The following is a 13,916-nucleotide window of genomic DNA, read 5'->3' on the forward strand; positions in this document are numbered from 1 at the left end:
GTTTATCTTGATAGCTGACATATAACTGCAGTTATCTCGATCATGTTACTAAAGGGTTTTCACGGCTGTTTTCGATCGACTTCCTTGCAGAAATGAAGAGTTTCGAACATCTGGAAATACTAAAGCATATTTGCCCAAGCTGAAACGGAGACTTTCGCTGACGCTTGGTCAATAAGTTAGGAAAGCAGGAAATAAACGTTTAAAGGAAAAAAATATTTAACCCGACCATATAATTATCTGCTTTAATCCTTTAGCGTTCCAGGGTTGTAATTGATTCAAAATGAAATACAAAAATTGGAATGATATTTTTTTCTATAATTCCATTTTTAAACAAAACAAATTACATATCATATTTTGATTGATTCCATTCAAATTTCACTACGATTTCTCCTTGTATGAAATGGAATGGAGAAGCCGCTATAGAAAGACAAAAAATATACTGCCGGATTCGAACTTTAAGATACGTCAATTAATAGATCTGGAAACGATATGGATTAGATGTGTCAGTGTCAAAAGTGACGTATTTCTTTGAAGAAACGTCACATTTGACACTGACACATCTAATCCATATCGTTTCCAGATCTATTAATTGACGTATCTTAAAATTAGAATCGGGCCGATAGTGTTATTTCAAGAGTGTACTTTCATACTTTGTGATATACTCGTAATTTTCACATCAGGCATAGATTAAATATATTAGGGCTTTTTACGACTAAAGCATCACCTGTACCACAGATCCAAATTCGAACTCCAAATTCCAATGGCTCTCAAACCGCCCCGTCATTTACCGATAGGGTGCGAGCGACCCTCGTCAAGGTCTCACAGCTGAGGGGACCCAAAATCAATACGGGGGACGTCAGGTGTTTTATGGGGCCCGACGAATGTTATTTTTCTGTGTCATTTACGCCGGCCAGATCTAATTTAAGTATATGTATACGTGTTGACAAAAACCACATACACAGAGACAGAGAAAAACAAAAATAATTTTCTTTGCTTACAATTGATTGGCACTGGAGTCTTTATTTTCAGTGACAGAGACCTCGAGCGATAATGATCTAATGAGAAGAGCAATAAATGAATGTTTTCTTTAATACTTACATGGTCGCTTCAGGGTGCAATTTGGTATAGTCTGTATAATTATTAGGGAATGCTCCCAGTACTGAGTTTGTATGGCGAGAACCGGGAATTCCCGGTTCCGGTACTGTATTTGTATAGAAAACCAGTTCCTAAGGAGCACTCCCTAATAATTAACATTGTACAGAAAAAACGGCTTCTATAGAAAATACTTGGGTCGAGAATCAAATGTTGTCATTAGTTACTTTACTTTATTATAGTGTGCATAGAGGCGTTAATAGTCATGCTTTTAGAGCCTGGATTAAGTCTTAGAAGATATTATTTCGTGAACTAGAGCATTAAACGAAGACTAAGTATGCCGACATAAAACAACTTTTACGGGCACATGCAGAAGAACATGAATGTAGATCCGTTTCTCAATTCTTATATCATGTTTACAACTAAAACATTGTTGAAGCTCTGCGTGTCTCTAATAAAGTTATTACTTAAATTGGAAACGGCAAGATAGCTTCATCTAAAACTTCTCATGGTCTTAATGTAGATTATACTCTTATTCTATAAAATAGGATGATTTATGATAGATATCTTAAGACAAGCCATTAAGAGCGATAGTCGGGTGGCTGCAATTATGATACAATTGCAAATGTACCTTTATATGTATCTTAGGTATAATTTGCGATACATTAATCTCTACTGTTGCCTCGTTAATCTCAATTGGAATTAGATTTTAACGGTTGTGATATGATTTGATTACAGACAGTTTCGAAAGTTATACTCTGGTTTTCTAAGTATTATTTTATGACTTGAGCTATAACTTCTTAATTAAAACATAGGATGATAAATTATTAAATAACTTACAAGGAAAATTCACACCACGGTAACTTTTCGTGATGATACGAAAGTTATATAGATTAGTAGATGAATGCTTATATTATAATCTATATACATATAGATTACATGTTACAGGAGTTCCGTTGAGTCCTCAAAGGCTCGTAGTATTGCCAACAAATTTGAATCCTGAGCTCTTAATGTCCAAGAATGATTGATTCCTTATTTGTTTGTCCCTGTGACAAGTCTGATTTTACTTACATTGAAAAGATTTCTCAAAATAATTTCTGTTGATTTGTACATTAATATAATATGTTTGTTTTCAGGCATGATATATCTTCGGTCACACTTGGACAAATACTTGGCCGTGGATTCATTCGGAAACGTGACCTGCGACTCTGAAGAAAAAGAGGCCGGCAGCAAGTTCCAGATCAGGTGGGTTTGTCTGTAATCTCGGATCTTTGAACAGATATTATAAATTAATAAGAATATGAACAGATCAATTTAATGGATTTGATCTTATTCTGTCTTAACGCAACTCGCATAAAATTTATCTAGATAGGTAAGTACCTAAAATTGTTCGTTAATTAGCTCTATCACAGTATAATAGCTCATATCACAATTATTGATTACTTCCTCCATCTATTATAAAGTTCTGAGTTAAAATCAAGTTAGAGCTGGAAAAAATACGGTGCCTGACGTGAGATGATACGTCTTAAGTACTGTGTTGCAGCAATTTCATAAATTTCCTATGATCACTCACATAATGAACACCTGACTCCACTTGCACATTTTATAGTGTATTTCTTCTCGCTGACGCCTTGTGTCAAAGCGCAAAAAACTATTGAAACAAGATGAAATTACAAGCGTGTCGTAGTATCGCGTGTTTGTACCAAGCACAGTGTACAACGAATGTTCACATGTCGCATCATTTTCTAGTGTGTACTTGTATCGATAGATTAAAATGTCAATACAGCAAAAAGTTGCAACTCCATGGCATAATCATCAACTGTCTGTCCGCCATAACTCATGTCATCTTGCCACAGGAAATACATTTTTTACCCCTTGCAGAATACTAATCCGCCTGACTCACAGGAAATGGTTTTAATATATAGCCTATACGATGCAGCATGGTAGCGCTTGCAAATTACGATTCAATAAGGTCTCAAAAAAATTAGGCACCTACAAAAACTTACTACCTTTAAAAACTTACGTATAAAATGAATTAGAAACCAGCAAAGCTTTTGTTATTGTCTATCTAACTAAGTGGTCGATTTTAACTAATTCTTTATGAATTTAACATATCACGCGATAATAAAAGGTCATTCTATTCAATTGTGTAATGAATATTATGTTACTATTTATTAACTGACAGTCCTTGCCTTTTTAGCTATGAAACTAATAATCTATCTATTGCACCTGCAGTAACTGAAGCTTTTTTGATTATAATTGCAGCTTAATTGCTACGGGTAATAACGATGACATTATTTTACCTTTCGATTATGCTGCGCAATTAAAGCGTTTCAGAGTAATTAATTTCGCAATGAGACGATGAAGCTATTACCATGCATTGGTTTTTTTGTGTGTGTTATTCAACATTTCTATTATTGCTTGACTGACAAAAGAATATGAGTATTTTCTTATGTTTATTGTACCTATATGTTTGCGAATTGTGAAGTAATATTTACATTATTAATATCTCAGTTGCGTGAGTATGTAATATCAGCTTTAATATACTGACATATAACAATTGTTGGGCTTCGAGCTATTAACTACATCTCCATTTAAGTTAACTTTTTAGTGGCAAGAAATAGCTACATAATATATTAAAACAAACTTTATTGAACAAAAATCAAACAAGGGTATTAAGTATATAAGATCTTTTGAAACATAACCCACTTATTCAGAAGAAATCACAATTACATATTAAGATGTTCTGCGACTTGCACAAAGTCCAGTAGTCGTGCCGTAAGTAATTACTTTCCTCATTTCTCTTAAAGACTGTGTAAGTATACTTGTTATTGAAAGCAGACGATGAGTCAGATTCGCCGATATAATAAGTAAACAAAGTGAGTGACTCAGCCAAAGTTCGAAATAACTTGGTGAGAGTAGCTTGGGGAAATGTGTCACTAAATGTAATTTAGGTACCTACCTATTTGAGGGAATACTGGTATGATATTGCCTAGACTTGCTATTATGTCGAGTATAACGACTAAACCCGTAAATAATTAAATATACACGAGTATAAATTATTTTTTCATTTTAATATGTCAGTCATGTCATGGATAACTCCATACCATCCATTCCATACATGTTTTTGATTGAGATCATCATCATCATCATCATCTCAGCCATAAGACGTCCACTGCTGAACATAGGCCTCCCCCTTGGACCTCCATACGCTTTTGTTGATTGAGATGCTTGGCTCAAAATTATAAACCCTTATTTATTTATTTAAACTTTATTGCACAAGCACAGGAAAAATGTACAAATGGCGGACTTAATGCCTAAAGGCATTCTCTACCAGTCAACCATTGGGTCAAACAGAGACAAATGTTGGTGCAGGAGATACATAATTTATAAATATATTTATATTATAAACCAAATATATTAACCTTATATTAAACACCATAAAAAATCTTCCTTAGTGGACTTTAACTCTTCATTACGGTGTTAAAGCCCTTAAAACAACGTTCAACCCGATCGATCTTGAGCAGACAATCTAACCACACTAGGGTGTCATAGGGTTTTTATCATACTTACAATATATACCCTATTTCAGTGGCATAAGATACAAGTACTAAAGCAAGTTTCACTGTAACTTTACAATTTAACTTGAACTTTATACCATTCAATATTAGATAGATTATGCCATGGCAAGTATAGAGAAGGGTTGTAGTAGGGAAGCGTGCCAAGATTATGTTAGTTCAAGTAATTTGTTTTATTCCTCATCACACTCGAGATGTGGAAGTTAATGGTGATAATACGATAGGCAGGGGTTTGTTGGTGGTGGCATATTGTATTGTATACAATAAACCAATGGACCAGGAATTGCAAACTATTTGCCTAATATTTATATTTATGTGGGGTGACATAGGTACTATATTATATTTGCATCGGTTTGTCACTTTTTGATTAGAAAAATTAAATATGTAACAACACCTTTCATTTAAGTATGTATATTAAGTAGGTACGGCATATAGTCTATATACCTTTACTGATTGCTCGATTCAAAGCGTTCAAAGGCACACTTGCCGCTACTATCGTAGCAATTCGTGACATTTTCATGCACCCTAATGTCAACAAAATGTTACGAGGTGCAAACCGTGAGCCGTGCAACTCTGCCATCTGACATTTTGGTAAAAGTTATTGCTTTCTCATTGTACAAATGACCCAGTAAAATGTGTCCCTGTCTCCCGGTCTATAGGCAGTTTCAAAGACTTACTATACCTACCCATTACCCATATTATATTGAAGAGTATGGACATAGTACAAGTAGAAAGATAATTTTTATGGTACCTACCTTTCGGAAATCCTAAAGCCACATTTTTCATACTCGTGACGTGAGTACACTGAGTGAAGTAAGAAAATATAAAGTTTGCCTATAATTAATGGTGGATTCGTTTCGATTCCTTCTAATTCGTGCTCCAAAGGCTTATCGAAGTCTCGAATTCTTACCATCTCTTCACATTTCACATAGATACATCTCAAATTTATAGTTAAGCTGGTTCTAAGGGTCCCACAACTCGCCTGTGCTTAGTTAGTAAAGGGAACACGACTGTTGACTGACTCTCAACGCATCCTAATTAGCCTCGGGTGCTTTACACTCCCTGAGAGTTTATACAAGACCCCTTGTCATTCCAGAGATTCAGAAAGCAGACGCTCTGCATTCTGGATGCTGCTTCAAGCGTGTCTGTTGTACCTTTTGTCAGTGTTGCTCCTAGTGAAAACAACCATCACCGCAAAACAGGATAAGGCTAATGGAGGTTTCAGTTTACCAGGCAAATAAGTATCGTTCGTTAATAATGTAGTACGTAATTAATGTAGGTAATAATCTAATTCGTAAAAGCTAGCCTGGAATCACTTCTTCGTCAGGAGCTGAAAGTGATTGATTTTTAACGTAATTTCATACATGGGTATTTCAAACACGTACAGAAAGACAGGTGTTTGTATGGAAACATTAAGCGGTAATTAAGTTTAATTTCTAACATTATTATAGTGGTACCATGTTGTGTAGATTTATGAGCTCTTAGGTGCCTTAGGCTTACAGTACCTATTATCTTTTATGACCGAGGCATTAAGTAACTCTAAAAATATTTCATTTATTCAATTTTACATATATGTATGTACCTACAAAGTGATGTTATAATTTATAAGTAACGAACGTACCTACATAAATTACGATTCGGCGTTCGACGTCATAAAGCCGATAACAATCGTGTAATCACTCTTATTAATGAATTTACAAGCCAGGCTAATAAGTCGCCTTGTTAGCGAGAATGCAGCTTCGTTAACACAGATTGTTGACGGCGCGCGTTCCCGTAACACAAAACAAATGTAGATGTGCTTATTTTTTATGGCAATTTCGACAACAACGGTAACGAGTACTCGTAATGTAGGAAGGTACAGTCAGCAGCAGAAGTTGCTAAGCGGGCTTGGTATTCAAAATGATCTTGACGCGACATTATTAATGTTAAGAGAATAAGAGCGTGTCAAGGTAATTTTGAACACCTCGCCCGCTTAACAACTTCTGCTGCTGACTGTACAGTTACTTGTACATCAGTAGTGATCCAAAAGACTCGAGCCTTTGGAGCTCTTTTTTTAGGGCTCGCTTCATCTCTAGACGCCTAAAAGGCTAAAAGCCTATTTAGCTCTTTAGCCCCCGAGCCTAGTTCTATTTAAGATCCTAGAATCTTGGGGCTAATAACCTTATTAAGCCCCTAAAAAAAGCCCTATTTAGCTTTTTAGCCCCCGACCGGCTGGCCGGACTTAATAAGAGATGAAGGGAACCCTAAAAAAAGAGCTCCAAATGCTCGAGTCTTTTGGATCACTACTGATGAACAAGTAACTGTACAGTCAGCAGCAGAAGTTGTTAAGCGGGCGAGGTGTTCAAAATTACCTTGACACGCTCTTATTCTCTTAATAATGTCGCGTCAAGATCATTTTGAACACCAAGCCCGCTTAGCAACTTCTGCTGATGACTGTACCTTCCTACATTACGAGTACTCGTTACCGTAATTAGGTTATAGTCATACTTAACATAATAATAACGTTATATCACGTATGATATTGGATATTCGTAAAAAGGGGGAAATAATATAGGTACTCCCCAACTGTCATTGTCCAAAAACCGCCTTCCCACAACTTCCGACATCCTTTGACGGTAGCCAACAATGCGAACGCTCCCACGTCGGACACTCGTCCCTTTCCCATTGTATTTCTTGTTTGAGCGCTCGTTTCACGGCAGATTGGGTTTTATTTCCTCTCCAGCACAGCTTCTTTCGCTACAAGCTTGAAACGACAAAGGGATTTTAATCTCGGTCTGGATTGTTGCGGTAGGTTTGGTTGTCACTATTTGCAGGCTCTTTAGGACTTCTGCCTAAGTTTTTGCATAGAAATCGGCGCGCCTGGCGCGCAGCGCAAGTTAACTTTTCAAACATTCTCAAATGGGAAGATGCTGCTAAATATCAATTTAACCAAACAATAATGCAAGTGATATTTAATTCAAGTTTGTCATAGTTTTTGATAGATTTAGAGCTAAAAAGCACGGAAAAAGGTGAACACAATTTGGAATTATTAAAATGTATAAGTTTTTTTCTATTACAGGAATATGTCCATAATATTATTCAACTTACATTATAGTGGTAACGTGGTGCTAACCTACTGTGAGTAATAGTATTACATATGTACAGTCAACTGTATAAATATGGGTGTAGACAATAACTTACCTACTCAAAAATATGTCCCATAGCATAGTTCTTATTTAATTCCCTGACATAAGAGTTATGGGACTAGGGTTTGCAATCCGGATCTGAAATGTATGAAATTATCCGGATCTGGATCCGGATCCGCGGATCTTCCCATACATTTCGGATCCGTCGTGCAAACCCTATATGGGACATATTTTTGAGGTGATTCGTACACCCATATTTATACAGTTGACTGTACATATATAATGTGGATAGATAACTTTAAAGTTTTGACGCTGATCTAAAGATTTTTGTAGGTATAAATCAGATATGGCTGCACAATAAGATTATTCATAAATGATATAGTTTGAAGGGCAAGTCACGTTTCGCAACCATGCCGGAATAATCGCTTTATGTCTGCAAGTGTGAAGCGGCGAAGACAATGGCCTGATTGAATTGTCGTTGCGTCTGCTGAATGTTTAATACAACATATACAGGCGTGTGCACTTTAAATGGTGCACGTTCTCTCATTCAGTTTACAATACAAGCGAGTTCCTGTGTGTACGTTATGATTACCTTAGGGGTTGTTTCTTTCCGTTTTAGGTAGTGGTTTAATGACATGTACAATATATAAGTCAAGAAACTTAAAATTAAATGAAAACTTTTTAGTTTTCATTTAATTTATGTATCCGGGAAAATTGTCTATGTACCACTGCTGATTTTTCGGGATTCATAAGTCCAAAAGAGTAGCCACTCTACTCGCCTGATCTAAATCCAATGGATTACAGTTTGTGGTCAATCTTAGAGACAGCGGCATGTGGTACTACTCGTAAACACAAAAATAAAGGCTCTAAAAGCAACACTAACTAAAGAATGGGACAAAGTATCCTTGGAGAAGCTGGGGCATTTCGTTGAATTTTTTAACAAAGGTTTGCGTTTGTGTATCAAAGCGAAAGGAGGCTATTTTGAAGACAGTTAATTTTTGTTGCATAAAAACTGTATAGCTTTAATTATTAACTTACTTTGTACTAGTTACGTAAGTACTTAATAAAATAATTAGAACAAATGTTGTCAACGTATTTTGGGGCCACCCTGTATTTATACTCTCGCCTTCTAACATTAACGTTATTGTTCCAGCGTGTCTGAAGACAACAGCGGGCGCTGGGCGCTCCGCAACGTCGAGCGGGGCTACTTCCTCGGCTCGGGCTCCGACAAGCTCGCCTGCAGCGCCAAAGTGCCCGGCGACTCCGAGCTGTGGCATGTACACCTCGCTGCACGGCCCCAGGTATTAACCTGACTGCGGTGGGTTTCGGGCTAATTAACGTTAGGCAGCGCTAGACTAATACCTATCTGCCGTAGCATAGTCTATCGCTGACTGTATATATACTAGCCCCGCTGAAGAGTTAGGGGAAACATGCATGTGTATGTCAAATTGTCACAGAGGGCGTCGAGAGTTCACAATGACCTACCTAAGTAGAGATGGGTAGTGAGTAAATACTCACAGGTAAATACCGAGTAAATACTCAGTATTTACTCAATATACCCGTATTTACTCGTTTACACCCAAATTGGTGGGTATAAACTATTTAGAGTGCTGAAAGGGGCATATAAATTTGAAATATAGGTGTATTTTGTACGCCGCTACTGGATTAAGTACTCAAAATTGTAAGAAATGTATTTTTAAGAGGGGCACTCCATATATGTAACTAATTGTCACAAAAAAATATCTCAGAAACCACCAACGTATTGCACGTCATTAAATGGGTCTTCAAAAATAACTGGAATGTTTCTAAGAACATTTTTGGATAAATTGAATATATTTGGAAAAAAACCGTTTCGAAAGGCCAAAATAATGTTTATCTCTCTATAACTTTCGAACCAAAGTTCAGAAAAAATATGAAAACATATCGGGAGATTAGCCGTATAATAGAGTACAAAAAACAATATTTTGAACATCATCGGTTGAGCCATTTTTGAGTTTTCTTTAAAAAACCCTTAATAAAAGGTCGTAAGTGCCGCGCAAACACGCACTTTTGCGCGACATGCACTTATCTAGAACATCGATAGAATTTAAGTACTCATATTTTTTAAGTAAATACCTTCTTATTTAAAACAAAATTGTTATCACAATTTGCCTCTCACTAATAATTACCTTTTTTTCCTAAATTAAGCGCCCTCTATGCTTTTTATTTTAAAGATATTGTTAATACACGTTAGCACTCTTCAATAAAAGACAATTTTGTTCTTAAATCTCACTTTTTGAATATTTTATAAGCAATCGTTTTTACCCACCTAAATGAGTAAATACGGGTATTTATCGGGTGCTTTGAGTAAATACCGAGTAAATACTCAGTATTTACTCACCCCTACCCATCTCTATACCTAAGTATAAGTACCTATTCCTATTACACTTACCTATAAGACAAAATCGATCCGAGCGCACACTGTAAAATTTTGTCTAAATTTCAGATCCTTTACTTACTCGACCTAAATAAACTAGCAACCTATAACTTCCAGGCGCAAGCCAAGTTCTGCAATATTAAGTAGCTCGACTTCAGTAAGAATTTCGAAGTATCAGTTTGAAGTTAAGAAAAGCAGTGACGCGTACTATCATCACGTTCTCGAACATCTAAACGTCATCCTAATCATATCTCCGGTCTACATCTATCTAATCGTCACATGCACACTCTTGCGTGTGCAAGCCGCAAACGATATCAGATTCAGATGTCGGCATGTTGGGACGGATTTACACCTACCGTCCAGAATTCATTTATAAATCTTTATGTGACGACCGGTCTGGCCTAGTGGATAGTGACCCTGCCTGCGAAGCCGATGGTCCTGGGCTCGAATCCTGGTAAGGGCATTTATTTGTGTGATGAACACAAATATTTGTTCCTGAGTCATGGGTGTTTTCTATGTATATAAGTATGTATTTATCTATATAAGTGAGTATATCGTCACCTAGCACCCATAGTACAAGCTTTGCTTAGTTTGGGGCTAGGTTGATCTGTGTAAGATGTCCCCCTAATATTTATATTTATTTTATGGAGGTAGCACATGGCGACTTTTTGCAGCGGCGATGGGAGTGCGCGTTGCTGTCGCCCGTCATATGTCATATACCCTCACAAACGTAAATGCAGGGAAAGAAGGAACTTTCTTATTCGACTTATTTTACCTACATTAGCTAAAATCTCGCGGGATAACTGACAGAAACGCGTGCGTCTCAGTCGTCTGCCATGCGGTCGGCGTGGACCTGCCAGTGCGTGACAACTACGCATGCGTGGGTTTTTAATAACTATTTCTTTTGCGCATTGACATTTAATTAAAACTGCTGAACAATCGGCGTCAATTAATTATCTGTTATTAGAAGCAAATTCCGCAACTTGAATATATCTTCTAGCTATCATGAGATCAAGCGATCAAGTTCTACGTTAGTCATTGCGTATTCTATGAAACCAAAGAGAAACGAAGACGACTGTTTATTGCGAGTATTAAGTAACGCCTTAAGTTTAATCATGCAAGGGTGTGTAATACAAGTAGTTGTTATTATTTCGATTCGTGGTTCAATTAAAATCAATATTTTTATTTCGAATAAATCAATCCATATTAGTGTTAGTACATAGCATAAGGAAACGTTTACGTTAGTGACAAAAATAAAACAAAAATAAATTGTAATAATACTACCCATATGTTGTATTGACCAAACTAATATCTACGCGTGTTGTTCAGATAACTTCAAGATACATGGTACTTTTCTAACTACTCTTTTCCACGACATGATACGGTATTTGCACAACATTGGGACGTACAGGTGATGATAGGCGCGCTTAAATTTTCTTTTCTCAAACATACCCGGAAAGATTGACTTATGTTCATAACTATATAGGCTCCTATCACCTACTTCGCCGGCAACCCCTTGTTTCCCGGTCTCAGTCATGTAAATTTAATCATCTTTATAGACAATTTAATAGCATGCTAGTGACCAAAACTAACGAAAACCTTTTTTCCAGATGAACCTCCGCTCAATTGGACGCAAGCGCTTCGCTCACCTCTCTGAGACCCTGGACGAGATCCATGTGGACGCCAACGTGCCCTGGGGCGAAGATACGCTCTTCACCCTCGAGTTCCGCGCCGACGAGGGCGGCAAGTACGCCATACACACCTGCAACAACAAATACCTGAGCGCTGGAGGGAAGGTGAGGATTGTTTCTTCTGTTTGGAGACGCTAGCGTTTCGCTCACCTCTCTGAGACCGTGGACGAGATCCATGTGGACGCCAACGTGGCCTGGGGCGAGGACACGCTCTTCACCCTCGAGTTCCGCGCCGACGAGGGCGGCAAGTACGCCATACACACCTGCAACAGCAAATACCTGAGCGTTGGAGGAAAGGTGAGGATTGTTTCTTCTGTTTGAAGACGCTAGCGTTTCGCTAAACTGTCTGAGACCCTGGACGAGATCCATGTGGATGCCAACGTGCCCTGGGGCGAAGACACGCTCTTCACCCTCGAGTTCCGCGAAGGTGAGGAAGTCTTAATTCATTTGTTGGCAGCCAAGTAGAAAGTCTTATATTTCTACAAAACAGATGACAATTCACCTGTACGAGCTTCAAGTCAAACAGACATTGATATAAAGGCCTGTTTGGTAGACTTGGTAGTCTGTAATTAAGTGAAGTCACTAATTCATTGCTTGAAAATGTCTGTTGGTCGGTACGCCGTCCTCTACCAGAGATCACAAGGTCATCACTAAATCTCCAAATCATCTAAATAAGACGCGAAAGTGAAGTTATTACAGATAGCACGCAGATTATGACAACTTCATAAATAGCTAAAAACAACTGTTACTTTCTCCTAATTAAGAACCGCATAGTTATCGAACAAAAGAACTATTCATACCCATCAAACCTATATTGTCATTCTCGCATATGCATAGTCACAACCTCATAAATTTAGCATTACCAGCACTTTCCCACAAAGCCGGCCTCGATTGAACCGTAATACATACACAAACATCGATTGTGTGATATCTCTCAGTCCCACTTACATCGATACCCATAGCAATTCTCTTCAATAATGTGTCAATATGCCTCTGTCGACTCCAGCGCAGCTGTGTCAACTGCCAGGGCGACGCTGCGCCAACAAAATAATGCAAATTTGTGATAAGTGGGTAACTATATTGCTTCTATTCTATTTCTGGCTATGTATGCTTATTTGTAAAGTTGAAAAATATGCCTCCTACGCTGTCAACTTAATTACCTCGAATAGTGGATTACTGCGGTATACTACTTCTTTGAATTTATATAAAGTCTAAGTAAATGTCCTGCTTACCTGAATCCAAGAAACAACATCTATGCCTGGTTTAAAAATATTACTCTTAGTTGTTACCTTTCATTTAGGTCTTATTGTCTTCTGTTATATAAAATCTTGTATAATGTCCATAAGATTTTACATATACCTAAAGCATCCAACCAACCTACAAAAAACATTGCCATTAAAGGGTCCCACTGACTACCAGTTCACCGGACGATATCAGCCTGTCAGTTGAACGCAAAATTTGACAGCTCCGAACAACTGACAGGCCGATACCGTCCGGCGAACTGGTAATCAGTGGGCTCCTTAAGAAATATTTCAGGCCATAATCATTACCATGATACTGTGCGTACATCGTACCTATACATAGTAATCTTGCCTAACCTAGGTTTTTTTACTACTTATGTGTAATAAGTACGCGCGTGTCAGTGACGCATAATTTTCACCGAACACGTTCGTTTTCCGTGCATAAATCACATTTAAGATTTATCTAGTTACAATTTGTCGATTATACTCTTAATAATCTTGTAATGATGGAAACAATGGAGTTTTTAATCATAACAATTACATTGGTGTTGATAATCAAAGGCATAAACGATGCGTGGCACGAACGCAGCAAACTATAGAATGTTAACAAGCTGTTTATTGTTTTCTTCCCATGGGACTACATTAGTTTACGAGATACAATAGATACGGGGTTAACTCGTAACATAAGCATACATGGTGTGTCTGACCATGGGGTTTTAAATCCAAGGCTTGATTTTACTCGCTAAACTAACCTACTTTTACTATGGGACCAA

The 13,916-nt window shown here is 37.4% G+C and overlaps 1 protein-coding gene across 1 annotated transcript in view; it reads left to right on the top strand.

Moving 5' to 3' along the window:
- Positions 1-13,916, top strand: part of LOC134667376 (protein singed) — a 66,776-nt gene that overhangs the window by 31,644 nt on the left and 21,216 nt on the right. The window contains exons 3-5 of the mRNA XM_063524773.1: positions 2,229-2,337; positions 8,949-9,096; positions 11,822-12,007. Of these exons, the coding sequence (XP_063380843.1) occupies positions 2,229-2,337; positions 8,949-9,096; positions 11,822-12,007 (443 nt within the window). The remainder of the gene's footprint in view (positions 1-2,228; positions 2,338-8,948; positions 9,097-11,821; positions 12,008-13,916) is intronic.

Source organism: Cydia fagiglandana, chromosome 9 (assembly GCF_963556715.1).
Source record: "Cydia fagiglandana chromosome 9, ilCydFagi1.1, whole genome shotgun sequence".
NCBI lineage: Eukaryota > Metazoa > Arthropoda > Insecta > Lepidoptera > Tortricidae > Cydia > Cydia fagiglandana.